Source organism: Canis lupus, chromosome 28, assembly GCF_003254725.2.
Source record: "Canis lupus dingo isolate Sandy chromosome 28, ASM325472v2, whole genome shotgun sequence".
NCBI lineage: Eukaryota > Metazoa > Chordata > Mammalia > Carnivora > Canidae > Canis > Canis lupus.
In genome coordinates this window covers 4,444,466-4,464,061 of record NC_064270.1, presented here as the reverse complement: position 1 = coordinate 4,464,061, position 19,596 = coordinate 4,444,466, and the positions used below count along the sequence as shown (strand labels likewise).

At 41.7% G+C, this 19,596-nt stretch overlaps 1 protein-coding gene across 1 annotated transcript in view; it reads left to right on the top strand.

Annotated features, from left to right (window-relative positions):
- SLC16A12 (solute carrier family 16 member 12) overlaps positions 1-19,596 on the top strand; it is a 79,443-nt gene that overhangs the window by 34,887 nt on the left and 24,960 nt on the right. The window contains 1 exon segment of the mRNA XM_035708047.2: positions 18,343-18,589. Coding sequence (XP_035563940.1) covers positions 18,480-18,589 — 110 coding nt within the window. The 5' untranslated portion in view covers positions 18,343-18,479.

Genomic DNA, 19,596 nt, shown 5'->3' with positions numbered 1-19,596 from the left:
CTAAGATCAGGAACAAGACAGGGATGTCCACTCTCACCACTGCTATTCAACATAGTACTGGAAGTCCTAGCCTCAGCAGTCAGACAACAAAAAGACATTAAAGGCATTCAAATTGGCAAAGAAGAAGTCAAACTCTCCCTCTTCGCCGATGACATTATACTCTACATAGAAAACCCAAAAGCCTCCACCCCAAGATTGCTAGAACTCATACAGCAATTTGGTAGCGTGGCAGGATACAAAATCAATGCCCAGAAGTCAGTGGCATTTCTATACACTAACAATGAGACTGAAGAAAGAGAAATTAAGGAGTCAATCCCATTTACAATTGCACCCAAAAGCATAAGATACCTAGGAATAAACCTAACCAAAGAGGTAAAGGATCTATACCCTAAAAACTATAGAACACTTCTGAAAGAAATCGAGGAAGACACAAAGAGATGGAAAAATATTCCATGCTCATGGATTGGCAGAATTAATATTGTGAAAATGTCAATGTTACCCAGGGCAATTTACATGTTTTTTTTTTTAATTAAAATTTAGCAATTTACACGTTTAATGCAATCTCTATCAAAATACCATGGACTTTCTTCAGAGAGTTAGAACAAATTATTTTAAGATTTGTGTGGAATCAGAAAAGACCCCGAATAGCCAGGGGAATTTTTAAAAAGAAAACCATATCTGGGGGCGTCACAGTGCCAGATTTCAGGTTGTACTACAAGCTGTGATCAAGACAGTGTGGTACTGGCACAAAAACAGACACAGAGATCAATGGAACAGAATAGAGAATCCAGAAGTGGACCCTCAACTTTATGGTGAACTAATATTCGACAAAGCAGGAAAGACTATCCACTGGAAGAAAGACAGTCTCTTCAATAAGTGGTGCTGGGAAAATTGGACATCCACATGCAGAAGAATGAAACTAGACCACTCTCTTTCACCAGACACAAAGATAAACTCCAAATGGATGAAAGATCTAAATGTGAGACAAGATTCCATCAAAACCCTAGAGGAGAACACAGGCAACACCCTTTTTGAACTTGGCCACAGTAACTTCTTGCAAGATACATCCATGAAGGCAAAGGAAACAAAAGCAAAAGTGAATTATTGGGACTTAAGATAAAAAGCTTCTGCGCAGCAAAAGATACAGTCAACAAAACTAAAAGACAACCTACAGAATGGGAGAAGATATTTGCAAATGACGTATCAGATAAAGGGCTAGTTTCCAAGATCTATAAAGAACTTACTAAACTCAACACCAAAGAAACAAACAATCCATTCATGAAATGGGCAAAAGACGTGAAGAGAGGGATCCCTGGGTGGCGCAGCGGTTTGGCGCCTGCCTTTGGCCCAGGGCGCGATCTTGGAGACCCGGGATCGAATCCCACGTCAGGCTCCCGGTGCATGGAGCCTGCTTCTCCCTCTGCCTGTGTCTCTGCCTCTCTCTCTCTCTCTCTCTGTGACTATCATAAATAAATAAAAAAAAATTAAAAAAAAAAAAGACGTGAAGAGAAATCTCACAGAGGAAGACATAGACATGGCCAACGTGCACATGAGAAAATGCTCTGCATCCCTTGCCATCAGGGAAATACACATCAAAACCACAATGAGATACCACCTCACACCGGTGAGAATGGGGAAAATTAACAAGGCAGGAAACCACAAATGTTGGAGAGGATGCGGAGAAAAGGGAACCCTCTTACACTGTTGGTGGGAATGTGACCTGGTGCAGCCACTCTGGAAAACTGTGTGTAGGGTCCTCAAAGAGTTAAAAATAGACCTGCCCTACGACCCAGCAATTGCACTGCTGGGGATTTACCCCAAAGATACAGATGCAATGAAACGCGGGAAACCTGCACCCCGATGTTTATAGCAGCAATGGCCACAATAGTCAAACTGTGGAAGGAGCCTCGGTGTCCATCGAAAGATGAATGGATAAAGAAGATGTGGTTTATGTATACAATGGAATATTCCTCAGCCATTAGAAACGACAAATACCCACCATTTGCTTCAACGTGGATGGAACTGGAGGGTATTATGCTGAGTGAAGTAAGTCAATCGGAGAAGGACAAACATTATATGTTCTCATTCATTTGGGGAATATAAATAATAGTGAAAGGGAATAGAAGGGAAGGGAGAAGAAATGTGTGGGAAATATCAGAAAGGGAGACAGAACATAAAGACTCCTAACTCTGGGGTGGTGGAAGGGGAGGTGGGCGGGGGGTGGGGGTGAATGGGTGACGGGCACTGAGGGGGGCACTTGATGGGATGAGCACTAGGTGTTATTCTGTATGTTGGTAAATTGAACACCAATAAAAAATAAATTTTTTAAAAAACAAGACCATCTACAAAAAAATAAGTAAATGTTCAAAAACTGTAGTATTTCTTTGATGTTTTCTCTGTCATTTTCTCTCTGCATTTTCTCTCTCTGTCCATTATTGAACTCTTTCGTATTGTCTGTATATCATAAGAGAAAGTTGACATAGCAACATGAAGTCATTGAACATCTCCTTGCCTTTTTTCCCTTTGGATGCTTTAGGAAGGGAAATATGGGTGCTTTCAGCTATGATGAAGATATTCATTTACTAATAATTTGGTAATCTTGTCACTATTTGAACTGGTATAAGTTTAACTTAGGTAAGCATGTTTTGAGTGTGTACTGTGTTAATATGAGAATATTTTAATAGGTGGGAGGTGCTTCTACATGTACCTTGCCCTTTACTCCTTATTAAAGCCCTATTAGAGAGGAACTAGTAATTCAGATGTACACAGCAGGAGTCTGGGATTCAGAAAGGGAGGTCACGTGTCAAGGTCGTTCAGCCAGTGGTTGTCTGAGCTGGGTTTCCAAGCCAGACAGGTCTGAGCCACCCCAAATGCACTGTTCTGTGTGTTTAATAGTGTGATGCAATGTTCGTATTTGTGGCAGTTTAAAATGCCCAAGGTGCAGTAGTAGAGGGGACAGAGAACCCCTGCCATCCTTTAGAGAGGGGTATTCAGTCAGAGGAATGTGGGTTTCTTTTTATGTTTTTAAAGATTTATTTATTTATTTATTTATTTATTTATTTATTTATTTATTTATTTATTTATTTTAGAGAGTGGCAAGGGCGAGGTGCAGTGCAGAGGGAGAGAAGCAGCCTCCCTGCTCAGTGCAGAACCCAACGTGGGGCTGATCCAACAACCCTGAGATCATGACCTGAACCCAAATCAAGAGTTGGACACTTAACCTGCTGAGCCACCCAGGCACCCCTCTTTTTTCTTTTAAAAAATTGTTTCTGGCCATCTTATGTTACTGTTTACCACTGTATCATGGCCTGAGGGCCTCTTGTAAGCCTCCTTCTCAGAGAACTGCTCTCTCAGAACATTTTTCACACCCAGCCTCAGAACACACATACATGCTCCAGTGTGAAGTCTCTGGACAGGTAAAGATGATAGGTCTTCATTTGCAGTTTATAAAGTTCTACCGGGATGTACCTGTTACTCTCCCATGCTATCTCAATATAAAAAATTATAATAATCATAGAATATGGAAATCTTAAGTTCCTCACCCCTCTCTTAATGCCCATAGAGGCAGTCTACAATAACAAGACTAATAGTAGCTACCATTTATTTGAATGCTTATGCTGTGGGGAGAGCCTATGCTTCATGATATAATATGGATTATTTCATTTTTTTTTTCCAAGTAACTCCATGAGGCAGGAATTGGGATTTGAAAGGATCAATGAAAAACATTCCTCCTTTCTCTAAGCTCAAAGCCAATTTAGAAGTAGGAAGAGGAATCCAACTGATGAAGATCAAAATGCCACCTTCAGTGTTCATGATACTAATAATCGGAAAATGAGGCTTATGACTACCAGCCAAGTAGGATTGCAATACTTTCCCCTGGGTAAGTCTGTAAAAAACACACACACACTTACCTAGTCACGATCCCTGCAACTTGCAAGGGTACCTGGCCCTATTTCATTTATGGGAGACCTGAGAAGGATGAGCACTCTCTACTAACAGGCAGATCCCAGGAGGAGAGAAAACAAACAGACACCAAAGAGGAGAAGGGCTGAACCGAGCATATGTGCACCTGTTATCTGTTTCTCCCAAACTCACAAATCAGATAACTGCTTTCCTCCTGTGGGGAAAAGTCCGTGAGGAGGTGGAGAAAGGCCAGGATGTCACAACTACCAGGGTTCCTGACACATGAATCAATGTAAAGGAAGTCTTTGTGCCCAGTTGTAGGTATTGTCCACAGATCTGTCCTGCAGATAAGGTAACCCAGGCCCTGAGAGACTAAGTAAGAGTTTGCGATTAGTGAGTAGCAGAGAAGTCTAAATAGGGTCAGTCTCTAAGTGATGGATCAAGCTGGACAGGTTGGGGCAGGCTCCAACTCCATCCCAGGTACAAGACAAAGGGAAATAAAAATGGAAAGGCAGATGTGAGAGGCACACAAGCAGAAGTGATAAGAGTTCCCCCATGGGGCACCTGGGTGGCTCAGTTGGTTCAGCATCTGCCTTTGGCTCAGGTCATAATCCCTGAGTCCTGGGATCAATCCCTGCGCAGGGCTCCCTGCTCTTTGAGTGGCCTGCTTCTCCCTCTTTATTGCTTATGCTCTCTCATGTGCACATGCATTCTCTCTCTCTCTCTCTCTCTCAAATAAATAAATAAAATCTTTAAAAACCAAACAAAGAGTTGGCCTCACTTGTTATGAGAGCTGGGGAGTTGTTAAAGGGACCCAAAGCGTTCTAGTATGCCTAGTTGGAAAATGCTGAAAGCATTACACACATACACACGTTGTGTTTCCAGGGGAGAAGAGCCTGTGCTTTTTGCACAGGTGAGTTTGAGATACCTTGTCGGCTGGGCTGTTGGAAGTTTGAGGGAAGGTTGGCAGTGGAGATGAAGATTTTGACATTGTCCCTTTAAAGGTGACTGCTGGCTGAAATTAAGGGAGCACTAAAGTCAGAGAAGCAAAAGAGGCAATCAGTTTCACAACTGAGTTTTGTTTTCGAAATAAGCCAGATCTGAGTTGGTAACCTTGAGTGACTTGATGTTTAAAGGTGAGCCCATAACGACTTAGGGACTGACGTCATCTTTTAACCATAGCCCTGGTGCATGACACAAGCTGACAGCCCACACTGGAGTGCGGGCCAGCTGCCATTTGTCCCTCTAAGTTCACTGCCCATCCTTTTCTACCCTAGGAGAGTGACATGTAGGAGCTGCATCAACTGGATCCCCATTGGGTCCAGCCGCTGGGAGGACTTGGGAGGCATCAGGAATGAGAGGCTAGTGTATTTGTGTCCTTGGCTCTTTTACTGTCTGATCCTCGTGGACTTGCTGCTTTCCTTTGCCCAAGACTTCCTATGGTAATTTTATAGAAGGTTCCAGTAATTGCTCTCTCTCTCTGTCCTTCAGGCCTAGAGGTGGTAATATCTTCCACTATTATGAGCCCCAGGGGACTCAACTGACCTTTGTTAGAGTTTATGAACACAGCTCACATATTTTTTTAAAAAGATTTTATTTATTTATTCATGAGAGACAGAGAAAGAGAAAAAGAGGGGCAGAGACACAGGCAGAGGGAGAAGCAGGCTCCTCACAGGGAGCCCGATGTGGGACTCGATCCCAGGACCCCAGGATCATGCCTTGAGCCGAAGGCAGACACTTAACCACGAGCCATCCAGGCATCCCAGCTCACATCTTTATAAATGTCTTTGTTGAAGCCTTCCCAACTTCCTGGCCCCTACTAGGACCATGGATAAATAATATATCTAGTAATTCAGAAGGAATTTATGTTCTCTAAAGTACTAGCCTTATGCTTAATAAACAGAGAAGGGCTTCTAATCTGAGGGTCTCCGACCTGGAAAGGGACAAGAGAATTAGTACAGGGTATGCAGATCCACATGTACATGCAGCACCGTCCATGAACAGAATAATAGCTTACACAGTTGCTAGGCTTTTTCAAATGTTTGTTAAGTGCCTTAGTGATTTCTAAAATTAAAAAAAAAATGCATTTGAAAATACCATGAAAAAAAAAGGTTTTTTTAAAGATTTTATTTATTTATTCAAGAGAAAGAGAGAGAGAGGCAGAGACACAGGCAGAGGAGAAGCAGGCTCCATGCAGGGAGCCCAACATGGGACTCGATCCCGGGTCTCCAGGATCAGGCCCTGGGCTGAAGGTGGTGCTAAACTGCTGAGCCACCTGGGCTGCCCATGAAAATGGTTTTAACTGATATCTTTATATATTTCCTTTTATAAAAATTTTTTTGTTTGTTTGTTAGAGAGAGAGTGAATGGGGGGCAGAGGGAGAAGGAGAAGCAGACTTCCCACTGAGCAGGGAGCCCAAGACAGGGCTTGATATCAGGACACTGAGACCATGACCTGAGCTGAGCCAAAGACAGATGCTTAACCAACTGAGCCACCCTGTCACCCCTTTATATATTTTCTTAACCAACAAATAACATGTAAAAAATATAACTATTGCCATGTTTGGCTAAGGAAATATTTACTTTTAGGAAATATTTAAAAATATATAGAGTGAATTCACATGTGAAAATGTTGGTTGGGAACTTAACTTCTAAGACCTTTGTTGTTAAAGTTCACCAAACCTTTCCTTGGGTCCAAAACTAGAAGGAAGTAGAATGACCCAGGTCAGTTATAGCTATTTCTCTCAGGATGGAGACAGACGACCACCCACATCTTGAAAGAATTTTTGTAAAATCGTTTCTAAGTTTTTCATTTCCAGAATGAAATTCAGGTCCTTGGTCTTACACTAAAGAGTACACCACATTCTCAGCCTTGTCAACACCTTGTCCTTTGTGTGACCTACTGTGGCTCAAGCAGTGAGCAGAGTCTACAGAGCGCAAAAATAAACATCTCTAAGGGCCTGTGGAATTTGATGGCCTGTGCAGTGTGGGGCAGACAGTGGGCTGAGTGCCAGGCTCTGTAGGTGAGCCCTCCAGCAACCCGCCTGCATTTTCAGCCGCTCTCTTGGTCACCAGAAAGGCCAAGCCGTAATTAGAAGCTTGGGATTTTCAGCCCCACACCCACCTCCCTTTTTCAGAGAGAGGAGAGGGGCTGAAAATGGAGTTAATAATTGATCACATCTATGTGAGGAAGTTTCCATAAAATCAATAGTATGGGGCTCAGGGAGCTTCTGGGTTGGTGAACACATGTAGGTGTGGGGGAAGTGTCATACCTGGAGAGGGCACATACCTTGCTGTATGTGTCTCTTGCATCTGGATGTTCATCTGTATTCTTTGTCACAGCCTTTCATAGTAAACTGGCAAACATGTGTAAGCGTTCCCCTGCTATGAGCTGCTCTAGCAAATTAGTGGAACCCAAGGAAGAGGTAGATCAGCGGTTGGTTGGTCAGAAGTTAAGATGATACCCTAGGCATGTGACTAGTGTCTGAAGGGAGGGCAAGGGACAGTCTTCTGGGACTGAGCCCTAAACATGTGGGATCTGACACTTTTTCTGAATAGAAGTGTCAGAATTGAGTTGACATCTTGGATACATTGTTGGTGTGCAAGAATTGCTTCTTGGCGTGGAGGTCACCAGAAGTGTCAGAAGTGAAGCATCCTATGTAAGTGGTAAAGGAGGCTCATGGGAGAGAAACACATAGTAGGGAACAACTGGATTTTCCCTACTCAGGAGGGAAAAAAATCTGAGTTTTTCCATTATACTGACAATGATGTTTCCAGGTTTGGCCTGGTCTGGGATTAGTGAGATATATTCACTTAAGGCTCTGTTACCCAGATGCTGGAAGGCTGGTTAATCTGGTTTGAGTGGATAAAAAGAATAAAGAACTGATGGGTAATTCCTTGCCCCCATCCCTCAAGCTCCCCATACCCCTTCCCCATGTGATTTGAGAAAAGATCCATAACTCGAGAGTTAGGGATGTTCATTCCCTAAATATCTACTGAGGGCCTCTTCTCTTCCAGGTTGTGTCAGAGGCAAAGGAGCATCAAGGGCCCCCCGGCTCTTAGGGAGCTCATACTCCATGCAGACTTGAGTCCTGCCTACACTGTCTTACAAACACCAGTTCTCCACAACACTGCATGACTTGAGGGGTTAACTTCTAGCCAACTGAAATATTTGACTGGTTGCCTCTCCCATTCCAACAACATGGCGGTGGTAGTGATTATAGAGTGAGGAAACTGTTGTGGTATAGACAGGCAGCGCTGTTCTTCAATAAAAGGTTCTCTGTGAACTAACAAAAAAGACTCTGTGCGATACATCTCAAGCCCCGAGATTCTCCTCTGCAGCCAAGCAACCTCTGATAGAACATATTCTGACCTAATAATTCTATTCACTGTAAGAGTACAAAATTCGAATTAAAGACTTCTGCAAGGCCACAGAGTTAGACACAGGAATTTATTCCCTGAGCCACACAAATGTTGAACATCAGCTATATGCCAGAAACTGTGCCAGGCACAGGCATCCCTGACTGTGTATCATATTTTTTTTTTATCGGAGAGGGCTATAGCCCAGGCCTATCACTTCTTTTATTGGCACTTGCAAGGAAGAGAGACAAGAACTCCATCACTGTAGAAAATGGTCATGGGGGCAAGCTCCTGGTTATGAATTACAGGTGCAGAAGTAAGCATTTTTCTGATGTTGTCTAGAATCAGTGACTCTGGGGGTTAGGAGCTGGCAGGGAGGGAAAGAAGGGTGCTTTCTACTCTCTGTGTCTTATGTGGATCACAAGTTGTACCTTTCTCTCCCTTTCTGTAAACCAAATGCCATATAAATTGCTCTGCTGTTTATTCTAGGTCTTATGTAAAGTCTTCCTGTCCCCAGGGTCTCACACCCAGTGTAGGCACTCAGGCAGCTTCGTTACCAGTAGCCAGTGTTTAGTGCTCAAAGGCACCCGACAGACACCCCCACCCCACACACAAAATTTCTGGTTGAAGTCTATAGTTATGTATTCCCTGTTACCAGAATCCGTGGGAGGACTAAGCAGAGAGAAGCAGAAAGGAGAGGGGGAAAAAAGCAAATGACTAGTTTTTCTTTACTAAGAACAATATTATTTTTCATAGCACATGTGTAATACCATTAAGCAACAAAAATAAATAAATCCATATGCATTAGAAGGCATCTCTAAGACCAGAGACTCCAGATGGAAAAAATAGTTGGCTCCCTGGGCCAGAGACCGTGCAGACCCAAGCAGGAGTTTCTTTAATTTCCCTCCACATTGAGTCCTTTTCAGAGCTTGTGCTTGCCCCAGGCTAGAAGTCTGTAAGGCTAGCAGCTGGAACACTGCTCTGCTGCTAGGAAGGCTGGGCGGAAAAGTGTTGGAATCCTCTCCCAGCATACTTGGAGGATTGCCCTGCGGTACACAGGCTGTCCTCTGTGATTCCCGGCCATTGAAAGTTATCAATCAACTTGGATAGACGACATCGTCCATGGAAGGAACATAGTATCTCCCACTCTCTTTTAGGCATTTATAAACTCCTCTCAGCAATGTTTTGTAGTTTTTAGAGTAAAAATAATGCAAAGATTATGTTGTTTATTCCTGGACATTTTGTGGTTTTGGATGCTACCAGAAAGTGATATTTTTAAATTTTAATTTGTAATTACTGACCATGAATATATAGAAGTACGATTGACTACACAAGAGAAAAAAAAAAAGAATAAATTCCAGTTCATCAAAATTAATAGTTTCTGCTCTTCAGAATGTACTGCTAAGAAACAAATGGGCAAGCCACAGAATGGGAGAAAATGTCTACAGAGGACATGTATTACAATTTTTTTTAAATTTTTTTTTTAAGATTTTATTTATTCATGAGAGACAGAGAGAGAGAGAGAGAGAAAGAGAGAGGCAGAGACACAGGCAGAGGGAGAAGCAGGCTCCATGCAGGGAGCCCGATGTGGGACTCGATCCCGGGTCTCCAGGATCGCGCCCTGGGCCAAAGGCAGGTGCCAAACCGCTGCGCCACCCAGGGATCCTGGACATGTATTACAAATACAAAGAAATTTTATATCTCAATAAAAAGACAAACAACCTCCCCCAAAATGTGCGTGATATTTGAATAGACAAAAGAAGATGTATGAATAATAAGTACATGAAAAGAAAAGATTAACATTCTTTGCTGTCAGGGAAGCATAAATTAAAACTACAATGAGACTCCATTACATGCTGGGGAAACTGGACTTCTATTACTCATAATATTGTGTAGCCATTTTGAAAAATACTCTGGGAGTATTTAACTCTAAAGTTAAATATATACTTACAATATGGGGACGCCTGGGTGGGTGGCTCAGTGGTTGAGCGTCTGCCTTCGGCTGGGCATGATCCTGGGATCTAGTCCCACATCGGGCTCCCTGCAAGGAGCCAGCTTCTCCCTCTGCCTATGTCTCTGCCCCTCTCTCTCTGATTCTTATGCATAAATAAGTAAAATATTAAAAAAAAACACATAATGACTCAGTAATTTCATTCCTACATATCTATTCAATAGAATGAAAGTAGATGTCCACAAAAAGACTTGTATATGGATGTCACAGAATCTTTGTTCATAATGGTCTAAAACTAGAAACAACCCTAATGTCCATCAACAGGTGAACGCATAAATAAATTGTGTGTATTGTTGTATGATTTATGTATATCCATAATACAGATTTCAGCAATTAAAAGGAAGCTGGAAACAAAATAGTACATTTTGTGTGATTACATTTTTACAGAATTCTTGGCTGACAAAACTAATCTATATTGGGCAGAAAGTAAATTAGTGGTAGTGTGGTGCTGAGGTTGGTGGAGATTGACTGCAAAGGAGCATAAAGGAGTATTTAGGGTGAGGAAAATATTCTCTATCTTGGTTGTGGTGGTTGTGGTTGCGTGAGCTTATACGTTGTCAAAAGTCACCAAAACATAGATTTAAAAATGGGTGTGTTTTATTGTGTATAAATTATACTTCAATTTTAAAAAGTTTGTAGCAGTCTTTGCCAGTTTAAAGTACTTTCTTTTATCTTAATCTTTTTTGGATCAACAGCGAAATCCAAGGTTAACCTCTAAGTAAGCGATGTTTCTTTCTGTGGTATTTTTCCCTCCTTCTCCTTTCTGCCCATCTGGTTTAGGGGAGAACTCCTGTGTGTCCTCATGAGGTGGTTGGCCTGCAGGTCCTTGAATTCTCATTGGCCTAAGCAGAGCTTTCCTTACTATTGGTGCTTAGGCATTCTGCCGGTGACACTCATCTTGCTGGCCTCTAGGTACTGGCTTCTGTCCTCACCGTCTCCCGTGCCACATGTCTGCTGCTGGTGGAACTTCTGGTTCGTACTGTCTCTATGACCAGGACCCAAGGGAGTTGCCTACCTTTCTTGTTGCAGGCTCAGACTATTTCCCTTTTGCCACAGCTCTGCCTCTCATCTCTTAGTTGTAGTCCATGTCTCCACTGAGAATATGGGAGAGCATCTGTTACACTCCTGTGTCCCAAGGGAGGTGAGGGACAGACACTGAGCCTTGTCTTTGGCTTTCTCTCTGCCCAGACACGTCAGAGGCCAAGGGCACCCAATGAAGTTAGGTCTTTTCCCAGGTACCCACGGGGTACATAGCACAAGCCTCCTTATTGCAACTCCCTCTCCCAAATACCCGGTTTCCTAATTCTTCACTCTTCCACTTATCTACTCCTGGTCAAGACTCAAGGCAATGGGAAATGCATTCCTGAAAAACCTAGGCAGCTCATCACTATTCCTTTATAAAAAAAACAAAAACAAAAAAACCAAAACCTTTCCCCCTTCCTCTCTGGGTAGGTGTCTACTTTCCCTTGGTATAGTAGAAATTTCCCCTACAGTACAATCCTATGATTTCATAGTTATAGATGAATTTATTATGGATGGGACTCATCTTCCTGTGTCCCAGAGCAATAAACTTCTTGGCTTAGCTTTAATGATGGAAGGGGACCAGTGAGAGAAAACCAGCTTGCCCGCAAAAGGGAATAAGTACCTCAAGAGATATTCCAAAAATATTACCTGCAGTATCAGAATATTTTAGAAGTGCCCCAGAAAACAGAGAGACTGGCAAATGTCATGATTCTTAAATAAAAACAAAGAGTAGAATCAATTAGAGTTTACTGAGAAGTGCCCAGTCTACCAGAAGAGATACCTAATAATCAATTACCTGGTTTGAAGGATAAACGTCAGTAATCCAACTCCCTGGTTTTATAGATTAGGAAATGGTAACAACAAATGTTGTGTCACTTGGACCCAATGGTCTTAACTCCCGCTCTTGATATCTTTCTCCCACACACCTTTATCTGGTTTGTGGCTGCAAAGCAATTTATAAAGAAGGGTATAGCTAAAGGTTAAGGTGCTGGAAGTAAAAGGGAATGGAGGAAGGAACGAGCAAGAAAGACAGTTTGGAAGCCTAACAAAACAAGTGGTTCCAGGACCACTGTCAGACTTTTCTCCTGTAAGAAGTACAGTAGGTCTGCTACCGACAGAAGAGATCACTTCAGAAGACTTTACCAAGGATAACACGAAAGATTTGCCCCAAAAATGCTATGCTTTACTGGAAAGTTCTTGACTGTTAGCAAGAATTCTTTGCAAATGGTTAGATTTTTGAAAGCAAGGAGGATGAAGTGAAATTGAGCATATATCCTAATTTGTACTATTAAGGAGTAATCTTAGAGGAACATCATGACATAGAGCCTCTCTTGTTCCAAAAAGATTTTTCTGGAACTAGAAAGAGATGCAGAATGCAATTATATTTTAGTGGTTGGATGTCAAAATGAAATAAATTGGAGGCTGATTAGTAAAGTGAAGAATTATGTGATGCTAACATGCTTCCTTTGCATATAGTTTTAGGTATACTATTAACTCAGTAAAGGACTCTTTTTCCCCTTATATTTGTGCCATATCAGGTCAGTTAATTATTTATAAGAATGCGCAGGCTAATATTCTAGGGGAACTGCAGGCTGCTCCAAAGTCTCTATGAAACTAGATTAGCCTTGTGTAACCTGTGCGTTCTTCTGAATACATATGGATCTATTAAATGACCTGTTTTGAAAGAAACACAAGTTGTTTTTTGGGCAGTATACCCTTGGGCAGGCTTTCCCCTGTCTTTTGTCGCGATCACTCACACAAATGGGTACTCAAGCTTTACCATTGTTTGCACAGCTTATTGACAGAAATGACCGATAGCGGTTTTGAAATCTGGAGGGTGGATGGGCAAGTGCACTGTCCAAAATCTGCCAGAGCCGCTGGTCTCCATCTGTATCTCCATGGAGAACTACCAGGTGAGTCTCTTCACTTCTTAGGGCTTCAGCTTCATCATCATGAAAGGGAGAAAACCTGGAGGATCTGTCCCTGGGGCTTGTGAGGCTCAAGTATGCCTGTTTATGAGGAATCATTAATCATAGTACTGCATACCGATGCCTTCAAAGCCATTCCTCCCCACCCTGGAACCCTGTGAGAATGTTCCTGGTTCTGTGGTTTTACCCAGGTTGACTTTAATTTACAACAGACTGCTGCTCACTGTGCTGTCAGAAAATCACTGCTTGGGCATGTTACTCACATCTTTAATTTGGACTAAGTAAGTGTATCTTTTGAGAGATCCTCACAAATTGCTTCTTAACTCGGGCGCCTGGGTCACTCAGTGGTTGGGCGTCTGCCTTCAGCTCAGGTCATGATCCCGGGATCTGGGATCGAGTCCCACATGGGGCTCCCTGTGGGGAGCCTGCTTCTCCCTCTTCTCATGTCTCCACCATTCTCTCTGTGTCTCTCATGAATAAATAAATGAAATCTTTAGAAAATTACTTTTTAACTCATAAAATGTGGGAATGCCAAAGAGAGGTTGCTCAACTAAAACAAATGAAAATAGAATCATCTGGAGACCCAAGAGGCAAAGTAAAAGTTAATGATGCTTAATATTTTTGTAATGAAACGGAACATTTTATTTTGCCAGGGCTTGTTACCTATATCACATCCTCTACTGTAAAATCACCTAATTTTTATTGTGTTGTACAATAAATGATATGGTTCTTTCTAGTTCTTGAGATACTATCCAGGGGAAATTTTTGTGCTCATATTTACACCGCAGGAATAGACCTGAACTATCTAAGAAAACTATATATAAATTGGTATTGGGGGTGCCTGGGTGGCTCAGTTGGTTAAGCATCTGCCTTCGGCTCAGATTATGATCCCCGAGCCCCCTTCCTGCCCCCACATTGAACCTCAGCATTGGGCTCCCTGCTCAGCAGGGAGCCTGCTTCTCCCTCTGCCCTTCCCACTACTTGTGCTTTCTCTCACTCCTGCTCTCTTGCTCTCTCTCAAATGAATAAAATCTTTTAAAAAATAAAATAAAATGGTATTGAATACCATTTTTGAAAACAAATCATAACAATTATGCCAGCTGTATACCTTTTTGCATAGTCTTTGCAACTGTATACCTTTTTGCATATCCTTCCTGTTCTTTGTGACAGCTGCAAGTATACAACTTTTATGTAAGTTTTCGATAGCTTCCCCTTGCCATGTGCACACAATTTTAGAGATATCTTTTTGCCTTAACATGGCATCATAGATGCTTTCCCATATTACAGTATTATCTTCTTGCTTATGGTTTTAAAGGACTGGATACTGTTCCATTTGTTCCATGTGTTATAACTCTCGGATCACTTCCTAGTTGTTGAGCACTTAAGTTGTCTTTGTTTTATATATTATTCATGATACAACTATTATTTTCCACCCCTAGTGTCTGTCTTAAATTGTCTTGTTAGAATAACTTCCCAGCAATGAGATTACTGTTCAAAAAATTGGAATAACTTTCTAATTCTTGATCTATTGCACTCTATGACGTGGCGTGTTTTAGCATTCTTGAACAGCCCTGAGCAGCACTGACTGATGATGGTCCTTGTACAGGACATTTATGTGTTGGTGGATTTATAGTCTTCAATTGGAAAACAGCTTAACCTTGGAGTCATAGTCATTTTAATGGAAAAAACTGTGAAGAGGCTAGAACTAAACTAAGACAGAGGTTTTCTTTCTTGCTTGTACAATTGATTTTATCATTCCATGATACTTGGCACCGAATTATGTCTAAGCAGTGAGTTATTTCAGAGTGTGTGTGTGTGTGTGTGTGTGTGTGTGTGTGTGTGTATGCCCAGGTGCAGGTAGAACCTTGAATGCTAATCCTAGACATAAAGCATCCCATAAATGTGACACATCTGGCTGTTTAAGAAACTTTGACTTATGGCAACTTGGGATGGGCAGATGTTGAGAAGCTGTTGCTTGCAGGGGCCCGTCAGGTGTTGTATATGAGTGAGACAGCAGAGGTTGGACGGTACAGGAGTCAGGGACAGAGTGAAGTGGGGTTACAGGCCTTATCCAGGAATGTGCTGGTACTTGACTCTCTCTGACAGCTGCCACAAAAGAATGCCTGTCTGATATCTTCAGCACTTTCAAATTTTCAAGGGAATTGGGAAATCTAAAGTTTTAGGTGTCTTAGTCCATTTGGGCTACTGTAACAAAACTACCATTGACTGGATGGCTTGGATAACAACCTTTATTTCCCACAGTTCTGGAGGTGGGAAGTTTAAGATCAAGGGGCTGGCAGAATGGGCACGGGTGAGAGCCCACCTCCTTGCTCCCAGACAGCCTCCTTTATGCTGTGTCTTCATCTGGCAGAAGAGGGTTAAGGAGCTCTCTGGGCCGCTCTATGAGGGAATGAATGCCATTCACTGTCTTTGCTCTATTTGCTCTCTGAACCCATAGGCTGCCAGGTTGTTCCAATGGCTTTAAAGATGCATATTTGCAAGATTCTACTGTGAGCCCTCCCCACCCCCAAGAATTGTAGTTTTAAAGTAAAATTTTTATTAGTTTGATTTTCCCATAATTTACCAAGTGGTACATAGCCTATGTTCTAAGTAATGCATGCTTTGTCATAATTAGAATGATGTTTCATTGAATCATTTTTACTTAGGATTTCTTCTGGTGCTCATAATCCAATTGTACCAAACAACTGAGTGATTTGCTCTGTCCAGGGGAAAAAGTATCTGTCAAAACTCTTATTTTTGCCTCTTAAACAATTAATCCCTAACAGTAATTCAGAAGCCTGTCTGACATGTTAAAGAAGACTTTAAGAAGCACCTTATATCACAGTTTCTGTGGGGCCAGAATCCAGGACTCAACGGGATCCTTGGCTCAGGATGTCACAGGCTGTGGTCAAAATGTTGACTAGGCTGCATTCTCAACTGGAGGTTCACCAGGGAAAAATCTGCTTCCAAGCTCGTTTGGGATATTGGCAGAATTTGTTTCCTTTCTGTTGTAGGGCTGAGGACTTTAGCTTTTTACTATCTTCCAGAGGCTGTCCTCAGTTCCCACAGGCTGCACACAGTGCCCTCCATGTGGCCCTCTTTCTAGGCAGTGTGCAATTAGCTTGTTCATCAAGGTCAGCAGGAGAGTGAGAACAAATTTTCTAGCAAGATTGAGTCTTACATAGCACGATATAATCTTGGGATTCATCTCCTTTCACCTGTGCCCTACTCTCTGGTTAGGAGCAAGTCACAGGTCCCACCCACACTCAGTGGGAGGGTTTATACAAAGTCAAGAAAAACAGGAGGTGGGACCATAGGAGTACCTTAGAGTCTGCCCCCCATAAGGATTCCCAGTGCCTTGAAATACTACCTGGGACATAGTAGACACTCAGTAGATTCTGGTAGTTGAATGACTTAATGTTGCAGATATTACTTCTTTGCACCATGTATTGCTAGTGTTTTTTTCACAAATCTATGGCTTATCATTTGGCTTCATTTATTACATGTTGTGATATGTAGAAATGTTAAATTTTAATTAGACAAATTAACTCAAATTTCCTTTTGGTTTATTACATGACTTCACATCTCAGGGAATCCTTCTCCTATCTAGAGACCAGATAAATATTTGCCTGTATTTTCAGCTGGAATTTTAATGATTTCTTTCTTTTTCTTTTTCTTTTTCTTTTTCTTTTTTTCTTTTTCTTTTTCTTTTTCTTTTTCTTTTCCTTTTCCTTTTTCTTTTCCTTTCTTTTTCTTTTTCTTTTTCTTTTTCTTTTTCTTTTTCTTTTTCTTTTTCTTTTTCTTTTTCTTTTTCTTTTTCTTTTTTGCATTTAACTCTGACCTATCTAGAAGGTTAAGAACTAAAGGGAGAGGGCTGCCTGGGTGGCTTAGCTGTTTAGCGCTGCCTTCGGCCCAGGGTGTGTCCTGGAGACCCGGGATCGAGCCCCATGTTGGGCTTCTTGCATGGATCCTGCTTCTCCCTCTGCCTGTGTCTCTGCTTCTCTCTCTGTGTCCCTCATGAATAAATAAATAAAATCCTTTAAAAAAAAGTAGAACTAAGGAGAGAGTTGTAACATAATATAATGAGTAATCCCTTTTTCTCCACCAATCTTTACTACCTTATTTAGCTATGTTGAATTATTATGTACTTGGTACTGGGCCCTCTATTCTGGTTCATTTATTTGTCATTCTCTTCTTGCTTTAAGTATACACGTAAAATATTATAGTATTGGGGACACCTGGGTGGCTCAGTGGTTGAGTGTCTGCCTCTGGCTCAGGGTGTTGTCTCGGAGTCCCAGGATGAGTCCCGCATCAGGCTCCCCTCAAGGAGCCTGCTTCTCCCTCTGCCTATATCTCTGCCTTTCTCTGTGTCTCTCATGAATAAATAAACAAAATCTTTAAAAAAAATAGCATTGAAGAAGAAATTTAAAAAATAAAAAATAAAAATTATAGCAGTGCTAGTCAGAAATGCCAGAGAAGTTACTATCAGACTCATTCAGTGTCATAGGTAGGACATGGTCTAAGTTGTTGTAACAGCGAGACTCCAAAATACAAAGGCTCAAATAAAATGGAAGTTTTTTGGTATTTAGTATTATGGTGTAGAGGTATGTGAAGTCCAGAGCTGGAGAGGCAGCCTTTCTCCACCATCCTCTGGGGACCTAGGCTCCTTCTACCCCGTAGCTCTGCTAGCCCCCAGGGTGCTATCCTGGTCTATGTGGGTGAAGCTGTCTCACCCCCACATCCATGCTTGTCTTCTGTGTGTTAGAAGTCCTGGGAACGTAACTTTGCCTTTGGGCTCATGAGCCAAAAATGATATATTATTTTTTCTTCTATATCTTTTATTTAAACGAGACCATGTTGCCACATCTACCTTCAAGAGAGGCTAGGAAATATGGTATCAAACTGGGTGGACATGGATTTGGCTAAAATTTGGGAGGCTCTATTATTAAAAAGAAGAAAAATGGTGCCAGGGACAATTAATGGTCTTTGCCCCAGTCCAGCATTCATAGTTACAAATAATCAAATTTAACAGGAAAGTAGTGATCATTTTTGTCAAGTGAAAAAAATCAACCTTGGATATGTCAATAAAATATAATTATGTCCTGATTTTTGGTTTTAGATGGCCAGTAACTCATGTGCCAGGTAGCATTCTATGCCAATCTTGAACGCCAATTGGAAGTCACTGCACGGCATACCTGGTCCAGGATCATAACTGGGCTACTGGAGTAATTCAAAAAAGAAAAAAGAATTGAAGCCATGGCAAAGGGAACTAGAGTTCGGTCTACCTCTCCTCCAGATGGAGGCTGGGGCTGGATGATTGTGGCTGGCTGTTTCCTTGTCACCATCTGCACCCGGGCAGTCACCAGGTAGGTGGCATTCTCTTCTTCATTAATAAGATGATCTGGCTTGTCTTTTCTTCTAAGTTTGCTTCATTCTATTTCTGAACCTGTCATTCTGAAAATATCTGTTTAGGTATGGGATATGTGTGTGTGTATATTTCCTTTGTTTGAATGTCTTTTTCTTTGCAAGGAATGTGATTTTTTGACACTTGAAAGTCCTGGATAGTGGTGTCTTCTATAATATCTGGCACATAAACCTGGGGTATTAGGACATTTTTAGACTAATGTTGTGGCTATTCCAGCCATTTGTTTTCATAAGCAGCTCATCCCAGAAAAGAAAAATATGTAAGGTCAAAACATCCTTATTTTTTTTTTTTAGAATTTTATTTATTTATTCATGAGAGACACATAGAGAGAGGCAGAGACACAGGCAGAGGGAGAAGAAGGCTCCCTGCAAGGAGCCCAATGTGGGACTCGTTCCCAGGTCCTGGGATCACACCCTGAGCCAAAGGCAGACACTCAACTGCTGAGCCACCCAGGCGTCCCCATAAGGTCAAAACAATTCTTGAAAACCTCCTGACTCACCAGATACTGAGCTACTGAAGGCTTATAATCTAGAATTTAAATTCTTCTGCTTCATCTTACATTTGTCTGTGCTGCTGGATGCTAAGTTCTAGGTTGAAGGAAAGGAACAGCATAAGTACAGGCTACTCTCATTCTCATTTGTTCATTTCTTCTCTCTTTCTTTTATCCAAGGGCATAGTGTTGAATATGCTTAAATTACACTTGTATACCTTGTGACTCATTCATCTTATTTATATGTGGAATAAATACATGCTTGAACTCTGCATGTGCTAGCTCTTTCCTCTACATGTGCTTTCTTTCATTCAAGTAAGAACTATTTGTTGCTCTTCTCTGGCAACACACCTTTAGCAGTGAATGAAAGTAATCTGCAGTAAAAACTTTTTTAAATGACATCCTCAATACACACATGCATCAATATTTCCCCCCATAGCAAATATATAATGCAAGAA